At 45.9% G+C, this 26,687-nt stretch overlaps 1 protein-coding gene across 3 annotated transcripts; it reads right to left on the reverse strand.

Annotated features, from left to right (window-relative positions):
• Positions 1–341: 341 nt before the first annotated feature.
• On the reverse strand, positions 342–26,235 carry SPG11 (SPG11 vesicle trafficking associated, spatacsin). Of its 3 annotated transcripts, XM_042823920.1 has the most exons (40): positions 26,024–26,235; positions 25,735–25,919; positions 25,008–25,235; positions 24,485–24,683; positions 24,246–24,383; positions 23,041–23,507; positions 22,642–22,787; positions 21,756–21,888; positions 21,294–21,449; positions 20,502–20,680; positions 20,154–20,330; positions 19,835–19,906; positions 19,307–19,434; positions 18,454–18,632; positions 17,821–18,028; positions 17,085–17,288; positions 16,110–16,216; positions 15,260–15,405; positions 14,575–14,736; positions 14,091–14,157; positions 13,454–13,619; positions 12,395–12,600; positions 11,729–11,837; positions 11,049–11,208; positions 10,180–10,425; positions 9,749–9,949; positions 9,333–9,440; positions 8,141–8,303; positions 7,554–7,768; positions 6,695–7,439; positions 5,842–5,984; positions 5,055–5,253; positions 4,219–4,356; positions 3,831–3,964; positions 3,284–3,391; positions 2,828–2,996; positions 2,069–2,157; positions 1,442–1,597; positions 1,098–1,249; positions 342–700 (listed from the first exon to the last, which is right to left on the reverse strand). In XM_042823920.1, exons 1-40 carry the CDS (start codon positions 26,233–26,235, stop codon positions 520–522), a joined length of 7,281 nt encoding a protein of 2,426 aa, XP_042679854.1. In that variant the 3' UTR covers positions 342–519. The 3 variants fall into 3 exon arrangements, with proteins under 3 accessions (XP_042679854.1, XP_042679855.1, XP_042679857.1); XM_042823921.1 differs by lacking the exons at positions 21,294–21,449; positions 25,735–25,919; positions 26,024–26,235 and having other exon boundaries at positions 25,008–25,229; XM_042823923.1 differs by lacking the exons at positions 25,008–25,235; positions 25,735–25,919; positions 26,024–26,235 and having other exon boundaries at positions 24,246–24,379; positions 24,485–24,576.
• Between the last annotated feature and the right edge of the window lie 452 nt (positions 26,236–26,687).

The raw sequence follows: 26,687 nt of genomic DNA on the forward strand, positions 1-26,687 counted from the left end.
GCTGTGAGTTGAGCACAAATATTAGATTCTTATTTGCTGCTCTCTTAGGATTTATTAAGCAGTAGGAGGTGCTGTTCAAGACTTCATCACTCAGCTGGAAAACGGAAACAAGCTGCTTATCAGAGAGGAATCAAAGATGACACTACAGATCACCTGCTACTTGTTTAGGAGCCAATTAATTCTGCTTATTTTATTGTCAGGGTGCAGGATGTATTACTTCACTCTTCTGTTGGTGTAGATGCAGTTCCTATGGTGATCCCTTCTGCCCCCAGTTCCTAACGCTCTGCAGAGCCCTGAGGTCCACTGCCAGTTGTGCCCATCCCTATTTGCCATCAGTCAGGTATTTGTAAAGGGTAGATTTATTGTGCAGAACACCTTCAGGTTAAGACAGCATCAACATTTTAAATATTTACAACCACCACCCTTTTTCTGGAGTTACGTAGCAGCACGTGACTGTAAGCATTAGGAAATGTGGTAGAAGCCCACTGACCATGCAGGCTGTGGTGCTGGTGCGTGGTTCTAGTTGGATAACATGTCATTAAGGCAGCATCCAGTCTGTGCGTCCTTCAGGAGCACATTGACCACGTCGTAGAACTTGTTCTCATAGGCCAGTCTGTAGTAGGTGGAGATGTCCTCGCAGTAAGCCAGCAGCTTCTTCAGATTTCTCAGAGCAGCATCAGTGGGGGGGTGCTGCTTACACCTGAAAATAATTTCATGTGACACTCAGATGGGGTTTGCAGCCAGTAAGGCTTTTGTCTTGCTAAAAGAAAAGTATTTCTCAAGAAGAGGCTGTGCTCAGCCTCTACATTTGCTTCTCTTGGCTGCTTATTTTGCTGCAGTTCATTTTAAAAAGATGCAGTATGACCAGCATTAGTTAAGGCCCTCTGTTCACCCTGCTTGATAAAAACAATAATAGATCTGCTGCTGTTATTTCCACACTACGCTTACGAAACTGAGCATGCACTCCAGGTTCCTACATACTGCACTTTTGCACAGGAAAGTCTTTAACAACAGTAGGACTTGCATGCTATTGATGTGCAGCTTCTTGTTCTGCCTGTGAAAAACAAAATTCCCAATGTGACTGCAGAGCGACTCACTTCTTAGCAATCTCCTCAAACAGGGCAGGCTTCAGCAGTCTCTGCTGTTTAAATTCTTCCAAGTAACTGAAGTCTCCCTTAGTGATCACTTGTTGGTACAGAACTTCAGCCCAATCTGGAACAAACTCGTACGCCTCGGCCACAACAGCTGCCTGCAGGGAGGAGAGATGCTGGAGGTACAGGGCAGGAACATCTGCTTAGCACAGACGTTGTCTTCTGTCTGCAGCAGCAGTGTGGCCTCGGTGGCCACGTGGCAGAGCTGACAGGAGCAAAGTGCTCCCACACCTGGTGCTTACAGCTACCGATTCCCAAAAAAAAGCAGCAGGAGAGAAAGCCCAACTTACTTGATAGAAGCGAGGCAAGGACACGATGCATTCCATCAGGTTCTGCCTGTTCCTGTTGATCAGCATGGTGCTCTGGCCAGCGCTCAGAAAATGCAGCTGCAGGGTGATGAGCTTCGTGAGGCGGCGGCAGCGCAGGGCCTGGCGGACACAGGAGTCCTGGGAACAGAAACGCTCTGAAGGAGGAGGACAAACTGCTGACTGAAACACGCAGCTCCCCACCAGCCACTTGGTGTGTGCAGCAGTGCCCTGTCACACACTGACAGCATCCCGTTCGTTTTAAACGAAATCTCGCTCACTGCCAGGATGTTCATGATCTGATCACCCCGCTCTTTAAAGGCTCTTTGTACTGCTTCCTTCTCACTTGCCCTGAGTGTAAAGCAGTTACGCTCACAGTCGCTCCTCGAGGACTTGGGAACCTCCCTGCAATCCTACAAGTCTGAACGGTGAGCAGCATGCAGTGCTGTGACAGCAGTCTTACTGAGGCTGCTGTGTGCTGCACAGCTGACAACCCCGAGGTTCAGGTGCTGATGTTTTATGGGGCTGGCACCCTGCTCAGCCCCACAGCAGCTCTTTGTTCCCGCAGGTCAGCTCACTTCTCATGTGCCATACAGATCTCTGTGGTGTTACCTTAGAGTAACTTTCTGCTGCATCAATGAAGAGGGTCAGAGCTTTCATCAGCAGTTTCTTTAAGTTTGCAACATCCTGAAGAGACTCCTCTGAAACGGGGGGAAAAATGGAATAATGAATTATTTCCACAGGTGACAAAGTAAGATGAAAAATACTTAGCACCAATGCTGTGTGCGCTCATTTCAGAAAGCAGCAGAAAAATCTCTTATATCTATATAAAAAAAAAAGCTCTGGGAAATGGTGAAGCTGTTAGAGCTGTTGGGCTGTGAGCCAAAGCTGCTGCAGGAGCTGCCAGCACATCACACAGCGGGGAACTCAGATGGCAGCAGGTTCTCTCTCTCTCACACACACGCACAGTAATGCTTACCTCTATGCTTCTGTAAAGCAAAATGAACAAAAATCCCTACACTGCATCACACCAACAATAAAGTGAGGGAAAGCTGCATGCGTCCTGAGCTCCCAGCACTGAAACGTTATGTTCCAGTAACAGGCAACACCTCAGCTCCTTGAAAAACACCAACCAGAGCAGGCAGATGCACCCCGCAGTGCAAGTGGGGCCCTCCCTCCAGCCAGGGCACCACCAGTGGATGTTACAGAACAGAGCAGGGAGCCACAGCTGCATTCACCAGCACGTCTTCCTTCTTAACACAAACACAACACTGAGGGACCTTTGGTGATCGTGTGCTGCATCCTGCAGCAATCTGGCGTGCTGCAGCAGTGCCCACACTCCTATTCCTTGGCTTTGCAGCTGACACTCACCCCACGGCTGAGACTCAATCAGTTTCAGCTGAATGCAAGCAGCAGCCTCGTGGTTCTCCCCAATCTCCCGGCACATGCTGAAGCACAGGGCGATCATGTTGTGCTTCTCACTGTCCCCTGGGCGGCAGCGCTTGATGTAATCCAGCAGAGCTGTCTTCAGTGTCCCACTCTGGTCAGATAAAGGATTACCAAATTCAGATCTAAAGAGCTTATTTCTCACCCACATCTTTGTACTGCAGGCACATCTGTCCTGATACGATTCTCCAAAATGTGATTATTTCTCTCTGGGGTGTCTCATGAAACCCAGAATTAATTCATTACTTGGGAAAACTATTCCACACTTCCTACACTGCAGTAATTGGGATCCCCAGACAATTTCACCTTGCTGTGAAATACCAGTTTCTGATGTAGACGCAGTGCTCTGAAAACATTCCCCCTTCATGTCCCACCACCTACCGGGTCTAACTTCTTTCTCATGAGCACCTCAAAGTAATGCTTCTCGTGCAGCAGCTCAAATATGTAGGTCATCTCATTGTATCTGCCAATCCCAGTGAGAAGACGAACCTGCGGGAGCAGCAGTGTAAGTACACAGCTCACACCAACACAGAGATGGTCTGCCAGAGAGCAGCAGTGCTGTGCTGGGGAGAAGGCCTGGCACAGAGCAATGCAGTGCATCACACAGGTGGATGTTCCCTCCGAGCCAAGAGGCTTTCTTTTTAGATCAGCCTGCTGCTCTGTTTTCCTTGTGCTGTGGAAGGGCGTGCTGTTAGCAAATGAAACACTCAGTGACCCTGTAGGCCCGTCTATACATTCCCCTTGCAGTACCACCACTGCACTGAGCACAGTGCGAGGCTGCAGCAGAGCACTGCCAGCCCCAGCTGAGGGACTCCTCCATCCCACCACAGCCCGACCCCCAGGGCTGCTCAGAGCAGTTCCTTGCTGACACGCTGGAAGAAACCGTCACACATCTGCAGGCAACAAACAGGGCAGCAAACACACGCACCATGAGTCCATACTCATCATTAGGTGCCAAGTGCTCATCTGTGAGAAGTCGTGCTGCCTGCAGGACCCTGGTGATTCCTTCCATGTGGCAAGTCAGACTAAAGCAATGGTGGGCCAAAATCAGCAGTTCTGTAACTGAACAACACAAGAACTCAGTTATTTCAGCTATCAGCACACACACACAAACAAAACCGTGTTTTGTCTGCAGACTAAATTCATGCCATGCTTTAGCAATACATTCATTGTCCATATATTCAGATTACCATCAGATCTGAGATAAATAGCAGATGCTTTTATCAGCATTGCTTTCATTCTTTGTGATGTGATCTCAAGCCAAGTGCTGCCATGCTTGGTGATGCACTCCTTACCATTGCTTGCCATCTACTCACTGCATGACAGTTCCCCACGTGGCACAGAGGAAATTTTCTCCAGCAGCTTCATGCCCACCAGTGTGTGGTCCTGGCACAGCTTGGCAAGCTGCAGGAACGCCTGGCTCTCAGCTGCAGGGTTGGAAACCTGCTTCTGTCCTGCACAGAGACACAGCCAGTCATACCCAGTGTGCTACAGTGACAGAAGAAACAAAACCAACGTAACCTCACCCGACTGAGCGAGGGCTTGGAATTACATTCTCAAGACATTTCTGATCTCAGTGCTGAGATTTGGGGATCAGGTACTACTGCCTTGGAAATCCAATCCTTCTGAACATCTGTATTGCCACTGCAATGACACACACCTATAATCTCACACATCCAGCAAGCTGCTGCTGCTGAAAAAAGGCATTTTGTAACACATCCCTTGCAGTGGCTCTGACTCGTACTCTTCCACCAATCAGTTCAACTCATGAACTCAAAAGAAAACTCCTGTTTTCTGCTGGGTTAGTAAACTGACTCCTCTAAGAGTGGTGCATGAAATCATCCAAGCTTACACAAGTGAACTGATACGAGGGGAACAGGAAGAGCACAAGTCTGCAAGGGAGAAGCAGAAAATGTAAGGAACAGAGGAAAACACAGCCTGAATCCCAGATCTCCTTCCGATGGCTCATCCTCTCTCACAGAGCCTTAACGTTAACTGTCATAATGTAATATTTTTATAACCTTACAGAGCTGCCTAAACGTTACCATGGTAAGACTCCAGTATCTTCAGAGCAAGGATAATCTTCAGATGCAAAGATATCACATTTTCAAACAAAAAAGTGTTAAAAACCAAGGCTGAGGGCCATTAGTACCTTTTCCTTCCGAAGAGGCCAGCAGCTCCTGCACGACTTCTTTGGCCACCAGCTCTGCCACGGTTTCGGGCTGCAGGCCCTGCGTGGTGATGAATGCCTGAGCCCTCCTGCATCGCTCTGCCTGCTGCGATGACAGAATTGCTCGAAGCACTTTTTCAGGGTCAAGGGCTGACATCTCACTGTAGGAGCAGTTCAGTTCCTAAGAAACGTACATGCAGTTAAGAAGGTGCACAAGAGGAAATCCAATCGCAGCACATAAACTGACTCGCAGCATCTCATCTTAATCGGCCAGTGCAAGGGAAGTGCTGCAGGAGGAGATAAAACTCAGTTTCAAAACATGTAAACATAATCTTATGTCACTTCAGAATGCCTTCATCTGTGTATGTTCAGTGTTAATGTTCTCCAGACCAGGGTGGCACGCAAGAACTCCATCTGAGGTTAATGCAGAGCTGCTGCTAACAGACAGATGCTTTCCTGAACCAAATAAAACCCAAATAGCCACCACAAAGGCCTAACTCAATGAACAACACATGCCTGAAGGATTATTAAGAATGCACATCAAAAGAGACTCGGGCTGAGATCTGGCTTACTGGAGTGAGGTAGGAGCCTGGGGAGTCGAGGAGCATCTGGCCACGTTTCCCACAAGGGCTGGCAGTGCTGCTCTCTGCAACTTGTTTCTGGCACCTAAGCAGTGCTTTCATCACTCCTCATCCCCCTCTGCACAAACCTCCACAGCACAGCCTGATACAAACCACTCGTTTCCTTGGTAACGTTACCAGAGCCATACCTGAGAAAGTTCGTACAGACAGAGAACCTGTCTGCAGTAGTTCCTGCCATGGACACATTCCTCTGTGAGAGCCTTCAGGCTGAGGACAATCTGATCATCCAGAGATGGGTCTGCAATGTGCGTCCAGTCCTCAGAGCTTGATGCTGGAAACAACAACGTTATGAATTCCTGCCTCACAAAGGCAGGTAACAGCAAGCCTCACACCTGCAGCAAGACTTCACAAGTCTGCAGCAAGTTCAGCAGATTTTGTCAGTCTTGGAACATTGAACTCTTGACATCAGTGATCTGTTATTATCCTTATTGTTACAATATACACAGTATGGCAGAACACAAGGGATTAAAAATATCCACACCACTTTCGATGAGAATTCCTAAGCAGATGAGAGCAAGGAAATGGCTTCAGCAGTGTTTCTGAAGGCTTCATTTATCCCGTCCTATTCTTATTAAGCCTTATATATCTTATTACTGGAAAGCTTTCTAGTTTGTACCTCATGAACATGCACACGGTGCTTTATACACAACTGTACTAAGAAACAGTAAAACCATTACAATGCACAAAGAATTCAGACAAACACATTCACCAAAGTAGTTCCATGCATCAGCTCCACAAATGCACTCCAGATTTGTAAAGCCTGCGTTGCAGAAGCAGGAACACAGAACAGCAATGCTTTACCTGAATTGGGAACTAGAAAAAACAAATGGTTGAGACTCTGAAACACATCAAGCCTGGGTGCATCGCAGGACTTTGGAACCAAATAAATAACCTGCAAAAACTTCGGGGGAAACAGTAACTAAGAAGAGTCCTTCAGAAGGACTTCATTACTTGGCAGGTGGCTGCTGTAGTGTTACTTACTGCTCGGGACTCTGCTCTGCTGCGATGCACTGCTTTCCTGCGTCTTCTCTGCTGCTACAAGAGCCTGAATATCTGCGTGCACTTTGTCCAGGTCAGCCTCCCCTGAGGCCAGGGCTCTGCAGTGCAGTACCAGTGAAACGTCTCTGCTGTAGAAGTGGAAGTAGCGACACACACGGCTGGCCTCGTGCACGCTTCCTTCATCGAGAAGGCATCCGAGCAGAAACCGGAGCGCCTCCTCCTCATCGTCAGCCAAGGTCTGCTGATGCTCCCCGAATTCCAGACCCTCCACGTTCAAGCAGCTGGGTGCGTTCAGAGCAGGCAGCTTTGAAAAAGAAAACTCCTCGGCCAAGTTATCAAAAGTGAAATCCCCATTCGCTGCGGCACAGGAGGAGGAGCGCCTCGACCTGCCTGACCCCTCAGCTGCAGACAGTGTTTGTTGTGTGATACGACAAGTCCAGATCTGTTTCTCTATTTCTTCTAGTTTGTCCAGTGCCACCGAGGCGTCCTTGGCTAGCCAATGGCCAGCCAGGGTCAGCAGCAAATGTCTCTCTGCAATGCTGTTTATCTTCTCAGGAACTGAGGATTCAAACACCACATCGGCCTGATTCAAAAAGAAATCCGATGCAGCTTTGCTGGAGATGCAATTTTTCATGAAGCTGTCGTTACATTTTTTCCAGAATTTCATTCTTATCTGCTCTTGATCCCACTCTCCCGCGTCTCTTAGAAGTTGCAGATCTCTTAGAACCTGCAAAATTCACACAGATTTTACAAAGCTTCCAAAACAAACATAAAGCTGTGTTCTCAATGCTACCAATGACAGAAGCACCAGAGGTGACCATCACTGCTCCCTGTGCCGTACCTCTCGTGTAACCACGCTGTCCGCAGGCAGTTCAGCCAGCTCTGCCACCTTCCGAGCCAGAGAGAACAGTCCTTTCTCTTGGAGCTGCTCCAGAATCGATCTGCACTCATTCTGAAACGTTTCTGGGCTGAATCTGGTCAGCATGGAGGGATTTACGGGCACGGAGGAACCCTTCAGGATCTCACTGAGCGCATAGAGTTTCTTCACATACAGGCCTGTTTCAAAGGGGCACAAACAGTTACAGCAGTTGGTTCTGAACTCAGCTTATGCCAATGCCAGCATGCAGCCTGCCAGAGGAGCACAGATTTTACACTCTAAAGCTTACAGTATCTACACCCAGAACTGAAACACTTCTGCAGATAACGCGTGCTCCTCACCAACAAACCTGTGCTTACCCAGATTCCCAACCAGACTTGCACACAATTTTCATCACTGCAGTTCCCCATAAGAACCAGTTCTGCTTACATCAGTTCTCTCACTGAACGAAACACCACAAACACACTTCAAGCAATGGCAGCCAGTCACTCCAGTAAGGCTGTACTGCAGGTCAAAGCCATAACATCACCTATCAGAACAGCTCTATTTACCATCAAGCAGAAGATTATCCGTTGCAGCAAGCAGCTGTAGGAGCTTTCCCAATTCGTACTCTGTCCTGCACTGCTGCAGCATCAACTCCAGAAGGAACAAGGCCTGTGATTCCAGCCACTGCACAGGGACTTGTGAAGCTGCCGGTCCTTCGGCCGTCTTAAGCTGTGCGTACAGAAAGGTCTGTGAGCTTGGGGCTTATTTTGGGTGAGTTATTCTGCACACTGCTGACAATCACACTGCTTATCAGAGATGCTCCACATAGAACTCCTTCAGGAAACCACACGTGCCACCCCCACGTGGGGATGTTGGACTTCCATCTGAAGGCAGTTTTACTACAGGGCTCATGATAGTGAGGAGGAGACAGAACTGTAAGAAGGATGAACAGATAGCTAAAATAAATGGTTAGATCAACAGCTCAGCACACTTCTGTCCACTTTACAAGCGTATGCACTATGTGAGTGGTGCACAGGAAAGGGAAACTGATCTGCATTGGCTTGAATGGCAGGAAGGAAAACAACGCAGCATTATGGCACGCAGTGCTGATTACAAAGACATTCATGGGACTAGAAAATCACAGGGGAAAGGAAAGCACTGAAGTTATTTGTATGCAAATCTTTGTGTGACGAACAAGGAACGCAGAATGAAACCACTCTGATCCTTTTAGAATTGACTGCCAAGTCAGTGCTCCAAATGGACTTCAGAACAGCAGTTCACTGAGCAATTGTCAAAGAGGCATTTGTACAACTGCTAACAACTGCCAGAACCGAAGCAATGGCACGGAGATGCTTTCAGAAACACAGCTCTCTCTCTCGAACAGGCAGTCCCTGTAAGTCACTGCTCTATCAGCAGAGCAGAGAATACCACAGATAATTCAGCGTACCAGCAGTGGTCCTACCTGAGTCAATGTCAGCCCTCAAACAATGAAATGCTCACACCTGAAAGCTACAGTGGGAATTTAGCCTGCTGTACCAACTCAGAATAAGACTAAGAAAAATACACTGCAGGTTTGGAAGAAATTATACTTTCTTCCATCACCTATCAAAAGAACCTGCTGCAAACGATTCACTCAAAAAAAAATCAGCTCCCAGATCACTCTGGACACTTATTACTTCAATATAAGACATTGGATAGCTATCACATTCTAATAGGGGGAAATCAATGCAAAGAGATTTACAGAAAATGAATCCTTACATTTGTGAGGAGTTTCTGAAACTCGTCCAGTTTGGTTTTAGCCTCGTTGTATTTTTTACAGTCCATGCACAGGTGGTACATCTCCAGTATGTGCAGTAAAGGGGAATCCTTCAAGACACAAAAACAGATTATAACTCTTTCCTAAAAGTACTTCAGTAAAGGAAGAATTGTGTTCCTCAGCACCTGAACAAAAATACTCTCGTTTATTAACACTGATGTGAGCTTGAGATGTGATCTTCAAGTCTGTAATGGTTGGAAGAACTTCCACTCCAAGATCTCCTTACTTGGCTGCATTGTTCAATCTATCACATGCAGGCCATCCAGACCACAAAGAACAAGACAGAGGGGCATCTGCAGGCACCCTTCCCTCCGAGAGATGTGAGATGCACTCATGCTCACTCGATGACATGACTTACCTTTAAAAAGAGCTGGAATCCCCTTATAAGTGTTTGACATTTTTGCTTTCTTAGAAACACCTTCCAGATAAGTGACAGGTCATGAAGATCCCACTTGTGATTTTCTACTGAGCTCTGAACGTGTTTTGTTGCTTCAGATCTGGTAACACTATCCACACTGGTAATGATCCAGACACAGAGACAGTGAATAATGTCAGCCTCCTGTCAAACAAAAATGATGGGTTTGTACCGACCAGACAAAAAATGCCACCTCACCACATACAAGCTGGCCAAATGTGTCTCAGAACTTACAACAATTTGCACAAAAACTGAGAAAGAAATTGGTGGAGTGCAACCCACATATTGACTGAGCGCAGCGACTGCACAATGACAGCATCTCCACTGCTTATTGTCTATTCCTCTAAAAGATCAACAACTCACGCAGCACTCACAGGGAAACACGCTGCTAGAACACTCAGAATGGGCGCGTGTTCCCTCAGTCCTTCAGCCAAAAGGTGACACGAAGCACCGGGGCTCTGCTGACAGCGGAGAAGGATTTGGAAGAGACCGTCTGCACGCCTGCCCCCAGCGCTGCCCCCAGGGCCCCCCGCAGCGCCGCGCAGAAATGGGGACTTCTCCAGAGCCAGCACCAGGTGATGCTGCAGGACGGGAGCGAAGCCTTCGAGCACAGACGTGACCTAGGAAAACAGTGACAGCAGCATGCAGAGCAAGGCCCATGGAGGACGAGGGGAAAGCTGGCTGGGGCTCGAAACGCACAGGAGTTGAACACCTTTCACATTTGGTTTTTCAGAATGCTTCTGGAGAGCTGAGAAGGAAACGTGTGTGCAGATGTGAATTATTCTACTGAAATAGTGAAGCTCCCCCTTTTATGTGAAGCTACAATGATTCCCAGAGAACCCATTTTTCTCATCTCTCTTGCACGACATCACACACGGGTGGCAGCACAGCTCTGACTGTCAGTTGTGGAGTTAGGCATTTTTCTTCTCCAGAAAGCAATAGGAGGATGCAAATTAAAAACAAAGAGGGCTGCTAAGTGTCTCATAAGCTGGAATTTGCCAGTGAGCTTCTTCTCATTATCTTTTCTAAATTGCATTTAATTGTTACCTGCTGGCAATTCTTTATTCATTTTAAATCACACGTAAAGGAGTGCAACTTTCTCGAACATATGGGAACCACCTCTTCAACCAAAAAGAATGGTACCAAATTCTTCTCTCTTTTCCTTTTTTGTTTTTTTTGGAGAACATCACAATGAGCATTCATGAAGATCTCTGCCATCTAGAACCATACACAGACAGCTCACCTCATCGGGCTTATAGCCGTACAGCTGGGCCTGGATGATGAACTGCAGCCAGTCGTTGGATTCAGCACACTCCTTCAGGTAGGAGGTGCTCAGTTTTGTGGTATGGAGTTTGCAGAACTGCATCACCAATGACCACTGCTGTCTGGAGTCACTGGATGTCCTGCACAGAATTCAAAATAAAAATTAAAAAAAGGAAAAACACCTAAGAACAACCTTTGAGCTTCTGCTGGAATGAACTGACGTTCCTAGATGTTACCAGTGTGCAACTACGGCCCAAGATCCACACCTGCAAATGGCAACAGCTGCACAGCCCACAGCTCACCACAGCACATCAGCTCTGTGGGAGCTCCCAGCCGCAGTCTGTCCACGCTCCCTTCCACGAAGCCTCTGTCTTGACAACAGAAGCTTTGAGAATGATCCCACAGCCTTCCGTCCCAGCTGTGCTCTGTGGAGCACTAAGCCCAGTGTGCCGACAGAACTCCAAATTCTTGCCAGTACGCCTCCATGGCCTCTGCTACTTGAACCTGGAACTGTATGCTAAACTCATGTTAGCCAGTGTTAGCCAGTGTACTACAGCAAAACACACCCACAGCTCTTTAACAGTGTCTGAAATTACAAATGATAAAATCCAACGCTCAATTTCAATTTGCCATCATAATCCTTTAATTCATTTTCCTTACCTCTTTATTCCTTGATGCTCAATTGAATCCCAAAAGGCTTCTTCTAAGGATTTAAGAACTTCATCTGTTGCTGCTTTTTCACCATCAGCCAACCTCATTAATTGTTCAACTGTTGAGAAAGAAAACATTACCACTGCTGAGATTAGAGCAGCAGCATCAGGATTAACAGGAAGCACAAGTGCTATTCCTGCAAACGCTTCAGTAACAGCCAGCAGGTAGAAGACAGCTGCACATGTGTAGTCACTAATCCAACTGCCCAGTTATTCCTAGGACAAATTTGATTTCTTTACAGCTTTGAACACCTGATTCCACTGTGGTTGCAGACAACTTTCCAAGTACAAAAGAGAAAACCTTTGTTTAGTCCTCTAGTTGTGTTACAACATCAGGTGGGACCTTACTGAGGCATTCAATAGGCAGCTGTTTGGTGGCATCTGTCAGATACTCCTGCCATTCTGCCTGCATGCCACCTTACAGCCCTCCTGCCTCGTTTGGAATTGGAAGGAAGCAGGAGCACGTGAACAGCCAGAGTTTTGACTCTTCAAATTAAACTCTTCAAACTCCCATTGCATTCCTGAGATGGTAAGCACCATCTTCCAGCTGGTCACTGCCTCTCCTTCCAATGAATACAAAGCACGCTAGGCTAAAGAGAGCAAAAAGCATGCATACCCAAAGATTCCCTTATTTGACTGTGCTGAGACTCCTCATTTCTGGTTTTGTAACTGAATATCATGTTTGCAACCTTAATGTCAACTCTCAGTTTGAGGCTGCTGAGCCCAAGCAGCTCCAGAAAGCACACGCAGGCAGCTGCTACTGAAGGCGTATTGAAGAAAGAAAGGCCTAGAAGAAAGGCTTCATTTCCTGCTTGCTGAACCCTGAAACAAAAAGAGCAGCATTCAATAAACATGATTTTTAATCATTTTCAATCACACACCCAACACGCTTTGCATGGACTTTGCCAGCATGAGAAATGTTTATAAACCAAGTTCTGCATTTAGAAAAAAAAAAAAAAATCAAGGTCTGAGAATAAAGTCCCACCTATGAGAGATGGTCAAAAATGAGCAGTTTGCAAGAAACTTTTTTTTTAAATAAGTAAAGCCACTGCAGTTTACATTAAAGTTAATTAAAAATGACTGTCAGTAGTTTTTAACTGCAAAATGTCCCACTGTAGTTTGCAAGGCAAGCACTGCAGCCTAAAGAACCTGACAGAGATTTGCAAAGATAACCAGGGGCTCCAGCAGCAGCTGGCTCATTGGATGCCTGAACATTTCCACCAGAGCAACTGAAACAATCAGGTATGCTGACGATTTGATTACACTGACTTTCCACAGCATTCAGTACCTCAGCCCACAAGGAGTCTGATTTCCTTTCAGCCCAAACCTCAGCTGTTCACACAGGAGGTGCTGATTTGTACAGGAACGATGACAAGAAACATACAGTGACTGACATACAAACAGGACATTTCAGAAACAAGTGGCCATTTCTCCTGATGCCACTCATACTGTGATTCTGAATCTATTTAGTCTTAAGCTTGATATATTTATGGAGTATGTGAAACCTGGCAATCGTTTTACCCAACTTACACTGGATAGACTCCCAGCACACCTACAGCTTTGACGAGACACAGTGCACAGCAGCAGGCTGCTGCTGCAGAGGACTGACATTATTCCTTGTGCTCAAAGGCAACTTCTGCACAACTACCACACCACCATTTCTGAGGTAACTTACAACTGTTTGGGGCTTTTGCTCTTGACCAACTGCTGGACCAAAAATGTACCGAAGGCAAACGACGGCCGCCCGTGGCGCAGGTAGTACAGGAAGTCCAGCCGTTCCATTACGGCGTATTTGTTCACCAGTTCAGGGCAGGAAAAATGAGGAAGGTCACTTGATGCATCTGGAAAGAACAGCATTGCTCTTATGAGCTGACCAACCGTTGACTGAAACACAGAAAATGGCTTCCAACAACTAAACACACAACGACGATCCCACACCTCAAATGTCAGCACACCCAAATCCCACTGCAATTCCAATTCTTATCAGAACATGAGAAGCCCAGCAGTAACATTTCTAACAGCTGGGACTGATCACTTTTTCAGAGGCTCTAACTTGCTTTTAAAACAAAATACTGCTTTTCTATTTCATAATACACTCAGGAAAAAAAATGCGTCTATGAAGGGCTTAGCAGAGAAAAGGTAACCCAGCCAGACATTATTTCACTTCACAACAAGAATTTGGTGAAACACGTCACTTTGCTGTAAAATGAATGGCCTTTCCATTAAGCTTTTCTGCCCAGCCATTCCACAGGAAGGTGATCCTACAACCATGGTCAAAAAGGAAAACCATAAAAACCATGGAACTCACTGACCTGATACAGCGAGGGTATTTGTCGACTGCCAGCCAAATAACTTGCTGGGATCAAAGGGCACCAATGACTGAAAGATGAGACACAAGATATATTAAGACAGTTTAACATTTTCCCATCTGTTCAGACTAGAAAATATGTCAGGGACCCACAGTAGCAGATACTCAAGAATTGCCTGTGCTGCCATCAAGCAAAGACAAACCCTCTCATTCTCTCTCAAAGGTCCACGTTTGCATCCTCATCTACTGAGTGGAAAACAAGTGCATCAAAGCACTCTGATTTTAGTTTAAGGAAATAAGGAAACACATTCAAGTGTCTTGCTGCACTGTGATCTCAGCAAAGCTGCCATTTTCCTAATAAAAAAATCTTCTATGGCATTTCTTCCAGCTTGCAGTTTAGTTCATACCATAGATGTGAAACAAAAGGTGTTTGTCCAGAATTACAGCAAATCAAACAGCTCGAGCAAGGGCAAGAATCATTCTCATACCTGAACAAGGTGGTAGAGGGAGATGTCAGGTGGCAGAATTCCATGAGAGGTGCAGGGGGGAAAAAGAGCAGCTCTGAGTTTGGGGTAAGGGCTCAAGGCCATTTTTAAGAGCTGAGGATCAACTTTCTTTAGTGGTTTCTCTGTATCTTCATTCTGAAGAACCTGCATTGAAAGGAAGTGGAATTATTTCACTAGGAAGAAGAAACTGTGTTAAGATCATAATAAAACAACCTCTGAATGCACCAAACAATCTGAGTCATGAGAATTGGACATCTGGTAACAACACAGAAAGCAGCACTTTTTTCCTGCAAGAATTTTGCAGGTTGTGTTAGAAACACAGTGCTGCAGGTTCTCTGCTGAGCCGCACAGCTCTCTGTATCATAAGATGTTACCATCTGAACCATCCTTCTCTTTACAAAGTTCCACTCACTCACGACACATCTTTGACCTCTGAAGCACAGCGCCATCTCCTGGCGCAACGCAGCCAGCAAGCTTTAGTTTCTGACGTGTTCTGATCCTGAATTTGGTCAACAAAGTGAGACATGCAACACCAAAACCAGGTTTTTTAATGGCAAGAACCAGGATGGTGTCGGTGTGCTTGTTTTTATCCATTCTTTCCTTTGAGTTTTCAGCACCTCGTGAGAATTCCTCCCAAAATGTATCAGCAGCCTGTTGCACGCAGTACCTGATCAATGCCTCCAGGTGCATACATGGTGGTTGCAAGAGCTAACAGCGTACGGCCCTCCAGCAGCACGCTGCTCACACTGGCTTGGTTACTAGGAATCAAGATCTGAGCATTTGCTAGACTCGCTTGAAAAATCATCTTTGGATCTGGAAAGAAAGGCAGATGTAATTTAATGTAAACACAATTATTAAGTTGTGCATTGTAACTACTCTACAAGCATGAAAAAGGTAACAGTGACTTTTCTTGTGAGTCTAAGACTTAATTCTCACTAAACCATCCCTGATTTTGTACTTCAATTTTACCTACACACATTCATTGGGATGGAGTCACACACCTTTGCATTGTATTACTTCAATTCCTTTTCTTATTTTTCTGAAAAAAAATGCAAGCATTTATTGTTTTTTAATGTGTGCCTCTGCAAGAAATGAAAGGTTAGAAAAGTACAGTGAGATAAGGACACAAACTGTACTGACTTTCAATGACCATAAAAATATTGGTGCAGGAAAGCACATAACCCAAAGGGCAGAGAAATCAGAGTGCCTCACATGAAGCTTTAATTTTAATGCTATATGTGTTTTCTTACCTATTCTACATATTCAAATGGAATGTAAGCAAATTAGATGCAATGATGATCACATACAGACCAATTCTGACAGATCTCCAGATCCCTATGTGCATTTTAAATAGGAATCATAATCCACGTTTTAGAGACATGGACCTGATGCACATGTGAATGATTTGCTGGGGCCAAGAAAAGCCTGCAGCAGAGCAGAGCGTTAAACCCAGCTGTCCCAAAGCTGCCTATCAGCCTCACCCTCAGAGCAGCTGCTGAGCGAGGCCAGGCTCCTACCTCGTGGGTTACTGGCAACCCCTCGGCACCGCACGAGGAATTCAAACCAGGGATGTGCTTCGTGCAGTTCCTTGTCATCCAGGATAGGGCAGTTGGAAGGAGTTAAGCTGGAAATAACAACAGCAGACAGTGAATGTATGGTATCTGTAAGCATCCTCTGCCCCAACTGCATAGAATTAAGAAGAGCTGATTTGGTGTTGGAGTGAACCGTGTCATCTGTTAGCACAGCATCACATCAACCACCCCTGCTGACGCACACTTGGAGCTGACAGCACTTCTCTGGCAGCTGCCTTCCTTAAGATGCCATGTAACTGCTTCTGCAAATCCAAACAGCAGCTTCCAGAATTGCCAACCCCAAACACTTTCCAAAGGAGGGACCTGACTCACAAACACCATTCTCTGTAGTCTGAGGGCTTGATGAGATTCACACGAATTACACAAACTTAAAAAAAAGCTTCTTAGCTTTCCTTTACTCCACTCCATTTTCTTAATAATTACACTGTTTGACTGGAGTTGCAGCTAAGAAATTCTAATCACAAAGTATTCATATATAGGAATACGTTTATAGTTCCAGTAGAGCATTTCTTTCTCTCTGGAATCCCAACTAGTGCTAAATAAGAAGGCAGAAAGCATTTCTTTATTTCTCAAAGTAAAAAGAATAACTCAGGCGCTCAGGCGACAGAATTACTAACAAGTTGGTCTGACTCATTTAAGATTGCACTGCTTCTGTTATTACACTAATTCTGACCATAATTGTTTCATTAGCTGACTGACAGACAAATAATCACAACATTACAACCTGAATAAAGCTTCAAAATGCAGCATGAAACCCAACACACTGCCTCACAGTTTTCACAGCATTCACATGATGCTGCAAATAGCAAGAGCCTGGTGAGACTCTTACTGCCAACTATTACAGCTGTGTTTCATTACTTAAATCTGCACGTAACTCAGTGAATAAAAACACATTCATACCTGTAGTAATCCAGGTATGTGTATAACATGTATTGCAAATTGTGTTCCAAGCAGTGAAGGACAAAACGAGCATGGAAGTCCAAGCCACTCGCAGCGCTGTGCTTTGGGACAGGGTGAGGATTTTGCAGAACTCCTCCGAGGGAAACCAATCTTTGGAGCAGAAGTTCAAAATCTTCCAATTCAGAAAGGACAAAAATCCCTTTTCTTTAAAAATAAATGAAAAAAAGAGAGAGAGAGAGAAAAGAAAAGAAAGGTGCACTGATTACACAGCTGTGCCTTTAGCAAGCGTGGAGGGCGCTTCCAAAATTACAAACCAGAACTTCCCATCTAAGGAATTATTTCATTAACAAACCAAAGATAACATGCCAAAATACTGCTGAGAGTGCTTTAACAACATGTTGGTTGCTGTAGCTCATGGCAAAGAATAAGGAGTGGCATGGGATGTTTAGAATTTTCTCCCCTGCAGCAGAACAGACAACAGGAGCACAACCATTGTGAGACCCCAAGCCTGGCACAGCACTTCTGCTCTCCCGTGTTCCTCACTGCTCTCAGAGCACTGACAGTGCCACAACAAGACTGAAAGCAAATGTACCAACTGATGTGTGCATTCTAAACAATGGCACCAAACACAATATAAACATGAACATGCAGCAAAGATCTGAGTAACAGGTGCTTCTCTAACTATGATTTTGGCTTCAGAAAGCCAGAAAGCTAAGCAACATGTTGGAGCACACACCTGGCCAGCTCGTTCAACACATCATTTCTCATGTAGCCACTGCACAACGTCTTCTGGTCAACAATGGCTGCAGTCAGGGGCGGCCATTTGCTCTGTGCACACGAACTGCGGCTGGGCTCAAATTCTTCGATCCATGAAGCGATGCTGAGCCAGTCGTGCCGGGCTGTCAGGTGCATCCAAAGAGCCTCAGGGTTACACGTGGCAAGTCCTGAGTTTAAAGAACAAAAAACAAAGCAATGAAGCCAACAAAATCAAAGACTGTTGAGCAAAATCTGACGTTTCTTTGTGTGTGTGTATTTTCAAAGAACAGGCATTCCTTTTTGCTAACACAGTGCTGAGATAACTATGGTACAGCATAATAAGGTTAGCAAAGTAAAAAAACATAGCTAAGTACAGCACTGCAGCAGCTGGCAATCAATTAGTACAGCTAGTTCCAAACTCCAAACAGCCCCCTGTCATAACACAACAACACAGATCCTACCAGAAGAGAATACAATATTTTCATTGTAAAAATTAAGAGGATTTGCTCACACTCAGCTCTGGTTGTACCAATGCCACGAAACTGCAGTCACTACACGAAAGTCAGATTTTTAATTCAATACTTCTCTTAACTCTCAGTTCCAGAACACTCGCCTTGGCCTTGTTTTCTGGGGAGAAGAATCAGATCCTGAAGGAGCTCGTCCCACCACTGAGCCCAGTTCAGCATCACCCTGACCTCCCTGCTGGGAACCTGGCGTCCATCGTGATCCAACAGTGACTCCAGAGCAGCCAAATGTTTGGCAGAGTCTTGTTCCTGTCTCCAGTTCTTCACACTGCAATGAAGTTTTGCATTAGGGCATTTTCTAGTATGCTTTTGTAGAATGGTTCACAATCTGACAAATAGGAGACAAGGAAAGGATCAAAAACCAGCAGAGATTTTGCTAGTTGATTTCTGGAGAAGCAGGACTTACACAGCTAACAGTCTGAGGAGAACAGGCAAAGGATTTACTAATTTTTCCAAAACTGGCACAGCAAATAATGAGTACTTGAACATTTTACAATTATTTAATTCTAAGATTGTTTTTTCCTAGGCTATTTTGTTTGTAATATTACGGGTAACATATCACAAATACAGCAAACATTCCATCTGAACATGTTTTACTCAATTAGTAACTCCAATAATATTAAATTATTAAATACTGCTTCATTTCTGTGTCAACATGAACAGAGCTCCCCTGCACTGCCAGCAGTGTCACAGCTCAGCTGGGAAGGAACACGGCAGCAGCTGCTGAACTGATGTAAAAATAATCAGCTCCCCCCGATCCTCACTACTAACCCACAGCCACCAGTGTGAGATTAATTAAATCTCAGATAACCATATTTATTAGTGCTTTAAATCACATGGAACGCAAGAGACAGTTTGTGTATATATATATATTATACACACACACACACACACTTCTATTAAGAATATTAATGAATAATTAAAACTGGTAACCCACATTACCTGGAAAGAGATTGCATCTCTTTATTTTCTTGGAAGGACTCCGAGTGCAAGCTTTCAACCTGATGCACAAAGTCTATCATTTTCTTCTCTTTTTCAGAAAAATAATTTTCTTCTTGTAAAACTTTGACCTTTAATTCAAATTAAAGTATTACCTCCAATTATAATTTTTCTCTACTTACTATATATCTACGCAGTAACTGATCCTGCAAGCCTAGGGAATAAACCAGCCGTAGGAAAAAGCCCCGACTGCACTGAGATCCATGGAGCTCATACTGTGTGAAACAGACGGAAAGTGGCCCAATGCCACAACAAACAAATTACATGTTAACCAACTTTTACCTTAGCTGCAAGTGCAAAAGATCGCAGGCATGCCAAAGCCAGTGTCAGTAGCACACTGCCAGGTGCAGGGCCAACACCAGCTCCCGTTCTGAAGATGGGCTCAGCAGCACAACGCTCTGTCTCAGCACATCTCAGTCCTTAGAGCTGAGCACATCAGCCAGACCCCACCGAATCCCTTCCTGCACTTACCAGCAAATCTCGTACGCGTCCATCAGCCGTGTAGAAACATATCTTACGTAACTGCCGCTTCACATCAAAACCCTGGAAAACCAAAAGAGGCTCATTGTGCGCTAACTGTACAGACAGATGGACACGGGGCTGCCTCAGCATTCTGAAGGCACGCCAGGGATCAAAGCAGCTCTTTTAAACATGTTTCTTTTAACTGTATGAAAAGCACGTGGTGGAATCGCTGCCTCCGCAGACAGGTAAAGCCCCTCCTCACACTTCCACCGCTCGTTCATTTCACCAGGCACAAAGAAGAGCTTAAAGCGAACTGAACACCTCTCACCATGTTCTTCAGGAGTGCTGAGGCCTCCCTGGTGTTGCCCTTCAGCAGACGGCCATAGACCAGATCCAAACCCATTCGAATGAGCTCCTGAAGGCTCTGGGCAGGATGCTGCCGCATTCGGAAGAAGGTCTGGGCCTCTGGCATTTTGTTGCTTAAGATGGCCTCAGCAATGACTTCCTAAAGGGAGAAAGAATGTCTGGAACAAACCAACCCCACTCATTTTCAGTGTTACCATCTTTGTGATTCCTAGGCCACTTTTCCCCACAACACTTTGAGGACCTTTCCATATTACACATTTCCTTGAATATTTTTTATAAGAACAGTCAGAACTTTATTATTGGCTTTTACCTCAGGTGTCAGCTTTTCCCACACCTGGCTTTCCTCTATTGCAGGCAGGTCTTCATCAGAATCGCTCTCTACATCTGTTGCATTCACTTGGGATCGAGGATAGTTTTTCAGAAACGTCCTAAGTTCAATGATGTAATCAGATAAAATCTCTGCAGCCTTCTGCAGGTGCCCATCAGGCTCTGCCAAGAACAGCCAAAACAGAATTGAACAGAAATCAACACCACGGGATTTTTAGTGCTTATGGATGATGCTGAGCACACTCTCCTAACTTCAATACACAAAACACACTTGTTCTTACTCCCGTGCCAGCGCTGGTGTTTATACCAGGATGGGTGACTGCGCTGCCCCATGGTAAAACAAACTGAAGTTTTCCAGGCAGAAACATTACCTGGTTATTTCTTTAGCTGCAGTGCCTTCTTAAACAAGCCCCTTCTACAGCCAGGGGAAGATTTGTGTCAGCATAACTCATGTGGCAGCAGTGAGAGAAGCTGAGGGCTAAATCCAACCTATGTAACGGCACTGCCATCCACAATCACCTTGAAGCTGTCACTCCTACACATGCTGATCCAGCTGGCAGCATCCAGTCTGATGTGACAGCTACTGCACTCACACTAATTTCTCAAATTTCCCCTTAAATAACACCTTTCATTCACTTAACACTAGTGCAAGCTTTTTTTTTTTTTGTATTATTAGTTATAAGCAAATGTAGGTTGTAATCCAAAACCCAAACTGTTCTCACCCAAACAATGACAAACTACATTACTACGTATGAGTCAAAACAAGTAACCTCACCCTCTGTGTGGACAAAAATTTCTTCAAGCTGCTTGCTAAGGAAAGTCAACGTGAGGTTCAGCAGCTGCTCAGAAAAGTGTTTGCTCTGCGGCTCCATGTCATTCTCTCTGATTGCTGAGCAGAGCAAGTTTAAGGCTGGTCTCAGCTCTTGCAAATCTGCACAGATTACATAGACAGTTACGCCTGCATCCTACGATACGGCTGGTCATAAAGTACAACTTAGAATAAAAGTTTGCTGCTAAATTATTTTGAAGTCCGTCAAACAATATACCTGAGGTGCTCTGCTTTCACACCAAGAAGCTCAGAGCACAACCCAGAAAAGCCACACATTATTCATCTCTCTCATTTATGAGAAGCTGCAACATCACATCATTGAAACACAGGAGGCAGAGCAGCACAAAGTGCTTCCACAGACACACAGCCAGCAGCTGAAAGGCAGCTCAGCCAAAGGACTTCACTCACTTTTCAGGAAAGAGCAGGATGCCCCATCAGCAGACTGCTGGGCTTCGGAGCGGAGCGCAGAAAGGTTGAAAAGACTTTCTTTGCTTTTTAAAAACAAATCTACTGTGTCTAGCTGACGATTTTCCAAGCCAGCCTAGGCAGACAGACAGCACCATTGTTACACACGTATTTTTAAAACATAGGGTACATTTATCAGCAGTATTTTTCACATTCTGTGCCAAAGTCTGCATGCAGAAAAATAAGAAGAAATTTAAACTACACATGCAATAACTGTAGCCTGAAATAACAAGGTGGCATGGCGAGTGCCTGCCATGCCCTTTTGATTGGTTTTTCAGGAACTCTGACCCACTATGTTTAGAGATAAAATGTTAATTAAGCAATTTATCAAAGTTTAATTTGGGATATAAAGAAGTACTATGAGAATCAGGTCTTTAAATAAGCTTACAGCAACTGAATGTTGCTGCCAACCTCCCCCCCTTCCTGGCTCAGTTCCCTGTCTATCACACCTTCAAACAGAACCAAAGAACCCCAGCACATCTTCACCTGAGCTCCCTGCCTGCAAACACAGCTGAACAGAGCTGGCAGAGCACTGTCACAGTGTGCACAGACTGCTGCATCCCAGACCTCTGGATCAATTGTTTTTTTAAGCAGGGATCACTGACACTTATAAAGGTAGAATTAGAGCAGGTAGAATTAGAGCACTGGAAAACTGCAGACATGAGGAGAGCTGGTGTGTGGTCCAGAGTTCAATTAGGAGAGGTTCTGAACGCTCCTTAATCATAGTTGTTTTTTTCAGTCTAGAAATAACACTAAAGCTGCCACATTTCACTGACTACTTTAAAGCAGTGGTTTTGCTATCTGCAGGACACGAATCAGCCCTGTTTACCTCTAGTGCATGCACTGGAATAGAACACCGCCCCCATGCATTGAGGTGACACACAGCATCCACGACTCCAGCACTGCCATAGATCATCAGTCTGTTCAAAAACTCCTCTCGAGTTAAACCAAACAGAATTAAGGAGAGGCCACGCTCTGAATAAAAGAATCAAATCATAATTAAAAACATATAAACGAGTTGCTACGTAACAAGATTTGTATCCACTGCCTGTGTACCAAATATCAACATAAAGCTGATATTAAACATAAAGCTGTAGGCTCCACTTGTGTGGCAGCTCAGCAAGAACACATTCAAAGTCAGCCAGCAGGGAAGGAGAAAGCTACAGACAAAACAAGGCTCTTCTGGGAAGGCTGCACCAGAACAATCACACAAATCACACAAAGTCACCTGTCAGCAGCAGACATAATGGCACATCCTCATTGCAATCCACATAAACACTATTTTTGCTGAACTGGTGGTGTGTTACATCTTGGGACTCGAAATCCCAGAGGGCAAGCGTCAGTGCTTTGTCATCCGCCAGGATCACAAACAGTGCCTTGGCTCCAGTCACACATTTACACTCCAGTTTCACCACTCGGTGTGATAACTGTACAGGCAGGATTTGTTTCCACCGCCGCCCCGCATCGCTGAGCTTCGTGCCAGCACTCTGCGACGGGTTGGGAAGGACACGTGGAAAAGCCTTTGGAGCAACGGCCAGCGCCTCCTCGTGGGTCTCGTAGATTAAGGGATCGTGATCTTCAAGATGGGTAAAATACTGATACCAAGGTAAGTTCATATCACACAGCAGATGTGGGGAACGTGATCCTCTTTTCCTGATTGTGCTGCGCAGGGAGGACAAGTGTGCCTTCCATGACCTGGGATGAAGAAAGCAGCCGCCAATAATACAGCGTATTAGGGCAGGTACCATGCAGACCAATCAACTTTTAACATTTCCTCAGTCAAACAGAAAGCATTTTGGTGTACAGATCAGAACCACCATTCTGCATTTGAGCCGTACCAGGTCCTATTCGTTTCTGTTTAAATACTGCTTGCACCACAGCTGCACTGGTTGGCAACAGCCACGAAGCTGAGAATTTTTACTGGAAAATTGTCCTTCATATCCCAGTACATACCCTCATTAATTAAAAATATATATATCAGTAGAAGGAAATGAATTCATAGAATCATAATATAATCTTACATACATCAAGACATAATTAACATAGTTCGTTAGTGTTAATTATTCCACTACTGAGGGTCACAAGAGAGTCACATTTTTTATCTGAACACAAAATATTCTGAAGTCCTCACATACTCACTTGTATTAAGCAGAAAACAAACAGAAAGGTACTCAGAACGCAGACAGCTGTCAGCGCTGGTTCAAACCTAACACAGCTCTACCAGCAGGAACTGCTGTTGGAAGCAGCTCAGTCATACACATGAAGTATCCTGGGGTGTTTCCTAACTGCAGCCTAACAGCCATGATAGACCGAAAGCACAGTGAGCTTTCACAAAGCAGATCTGCCACAACTGCCGGTGAAAAAAGCCAGCAGTTCTCTGATCAGTGCTCCATAGGAGGCAAAACGCAGACATTTTAGGATTATTTTCATTACCTGTCTGTGCGGAAAGGCGAGGACAGCAGCTCCATACTGTAGTCAGAACTAGCAAGGTCATCCTCATCAACTCCCTCAGGTGGCTTCAGTGGAAGGCTTTCAGGATCTCTTTTACAAATCAAATGCCCAGGGAACTGTCTGAAAGGAATTGCATATTATATTTTACCTCCCAGATGGATGATTTAAACTTCTAACATTAGTCGCACTTAAAACCTTTGGTAATTCTGCTGCAAACATACCTGAAGTACATGTTTAGATCCACAGAACAGGCACTGTTGGAAGCACTGATGACCACAGCAACGCTGAGATCATACGACACTTTGACTGCAGCGAGCGGTGATGTGACGGCGGAACTCCTGTCCCCTTCCTGCACCCCACCCAGGCAGAGCAACACGTCAATATGTGCCAGATTCGCACCATCAAAAGAATCAAATACGTCTTTAAAAGGTGTCAAAGAAAACGCCAGGCTTCAGGTTGCCCAACGAACAGGAAATGAGACAGAAGAGGAAGATGGTGAATTTGTGTTACTTTCGGCCCATGCTAACCTTTGCACAGCAAAGCATTTAGAACTGTTTGTTTCACATAGAGCCTTCTAAGCCTAGCTAGGATAGGAAGTGAACAGTGCTACAGGTGCTGTACAAACATAACTTGTGCCATCTCAAAAGAGTTAATTCATACTTAAAAGTCTTATTCTGACAAAAGAGAAAACCTTGTTCTACCAAACCATTTACACTGAGACCTCGTGGCTACTCCAAAGGATACAGATCCAGCCAGAACTATCCAAGAAAAACAGAATCCCCCTGCAGAAGTTTATATCTGTTATTCTTTCCAAAACTGGTGGAGGTAAATCAAGGGTAAAGCAGTCACACATCTCCAATGATGAACGCTCTCCAGGAAAAGTAATGTGCATAACAATGAAGCTGTTCAGCAGAAGTATGCATCTGTTGTCTTTAAAAGACAGTATCCTCAAAGACAAGATTGAAGAAAGACCTGTAAATTTAAAGATATCTTGTGATTACACCAATCCGGTACTTCCATTTGTAAAGGTATCTCAAGGAAATCACAGCTCAGATGCACTGTCTGAGCCGCTCCATTAACTGAAGCGCTTAATGAGAACGTGTACAACACCAAGCCGTAGGCCTGCAGGTTAAGCACTAATTAGTTTCTGCAGGATTAGTGCAGAGCCCTGCCCGTATGTTTTCTTCCTGTCTGCTCTAATGCCAAATGGGAAATTAGCGATGGCAGTATTGCTATTATTTCTGACTGTGTCATACAGCCACCTCCCCTGAACAGGGAAATGCCTCCAGCAGTTTGGTATCTGAATACAGAAACACCCCATCGCGTTTCAGGCCCATCAGTACTGCTGCCGATCACTTTAACCAGGCGAAGCCATTTACTTTTCACCAGAGCTGCCTAGAGCTGCTTTTGCACACGAAGCATTATAAATCCCGCAAGGACTGGCTATGGACACACACTGAAAGGCACTCACTGATGCTGTTAGTCTCGAGAAGCTTCTTCAGAGCGCCTTCCTCACAGCTGTGCAGGGGATCCGGGCTGCATTTCCCCTCTTCTCTGGTGAATTCATAGACAAACAGGTCGTGACTTTCACTCACAGCCAGTATTTTCGTCTTGTCTGCCTGCGGATCGTACTCCGCCGTACTCTCCCACACGAAGCTGAAGATGTAACCATCAGCACGTTTATCCGGCACCGCAGCATCACGGCACCGCAGCATCACGGCACCGCAGCCCGGCGCTCCCCTCGCGCTCCCGCCACTTACTCAGCCCACGCTCCCGGCAGCACGCTGCTCCGCGCCCGGCCGCCTCCTCCCGGCCCCAGGGACTCCAGGTAGATCCCGTCACGGAGCGACAGGCTGCCCAGCGCGTCCTGCCCCGCGCTTAGCCGGGCCCGTACCGCGCCCTGCACGGCATCCCGCTCCCGACCCGGGCGGGCCGCCAGCAGCACGCCCAGTTCCCGCCTCGCTCCCGCCATCCCCCTCAGCGGCGGCGACCCGCGCCCCCGGCCGCCATCTTGGAGGGGCCGTCCTCGCTTCCGGTCTGCTGACGGCGCCGCGCTGGGACTACAACTCCCGGCATGCACCGCTGCACGGCGCCGCGCCTCCAGCCGCACTCTTCCTGGGAGCGCGCCACGCTAAGAGGGGAGAAACCGAGAGCGTTGGTCGCCTCTTGGGTCGCGTTAGTGCGGGGCGGTCCGAAAGGGCCGGAACTTTTTGCTGTGAACCGAGCCCCGTCCCCGCGCCGTTACTTGGGCAAAGGCCTTTCTCAGCCTGCGAACGACGCAGCTCAGCAGTTTGTACGGTTAACGTCAGGGCTCGCCGCTCTGCAGCTGTGCAACTGCGGGAGGACGAGCACAGCCCGGCAAGCGGCGCTTCCCCACGCCCCGCCCGCAGCGAGCGGCAGCCGCGCCCCGCAGCGCCCCTCCTG

This window comes from Centrocercus urophasianus, unplaced genomic scaffold (assembly GCF_019232065.1).
Source record: "Centrocercus urophasianus isolate 14NV4802_14NV808 unplaced genomic scaffold, USGS_Curo_1.0 seq_23, whole genome shotgun sequence".
NCBI lineage: Eukaryota > Metazoa > Chordata > Aves > Galliformes > Phasianidae > Centrocercus > Centrocercus urophasianus.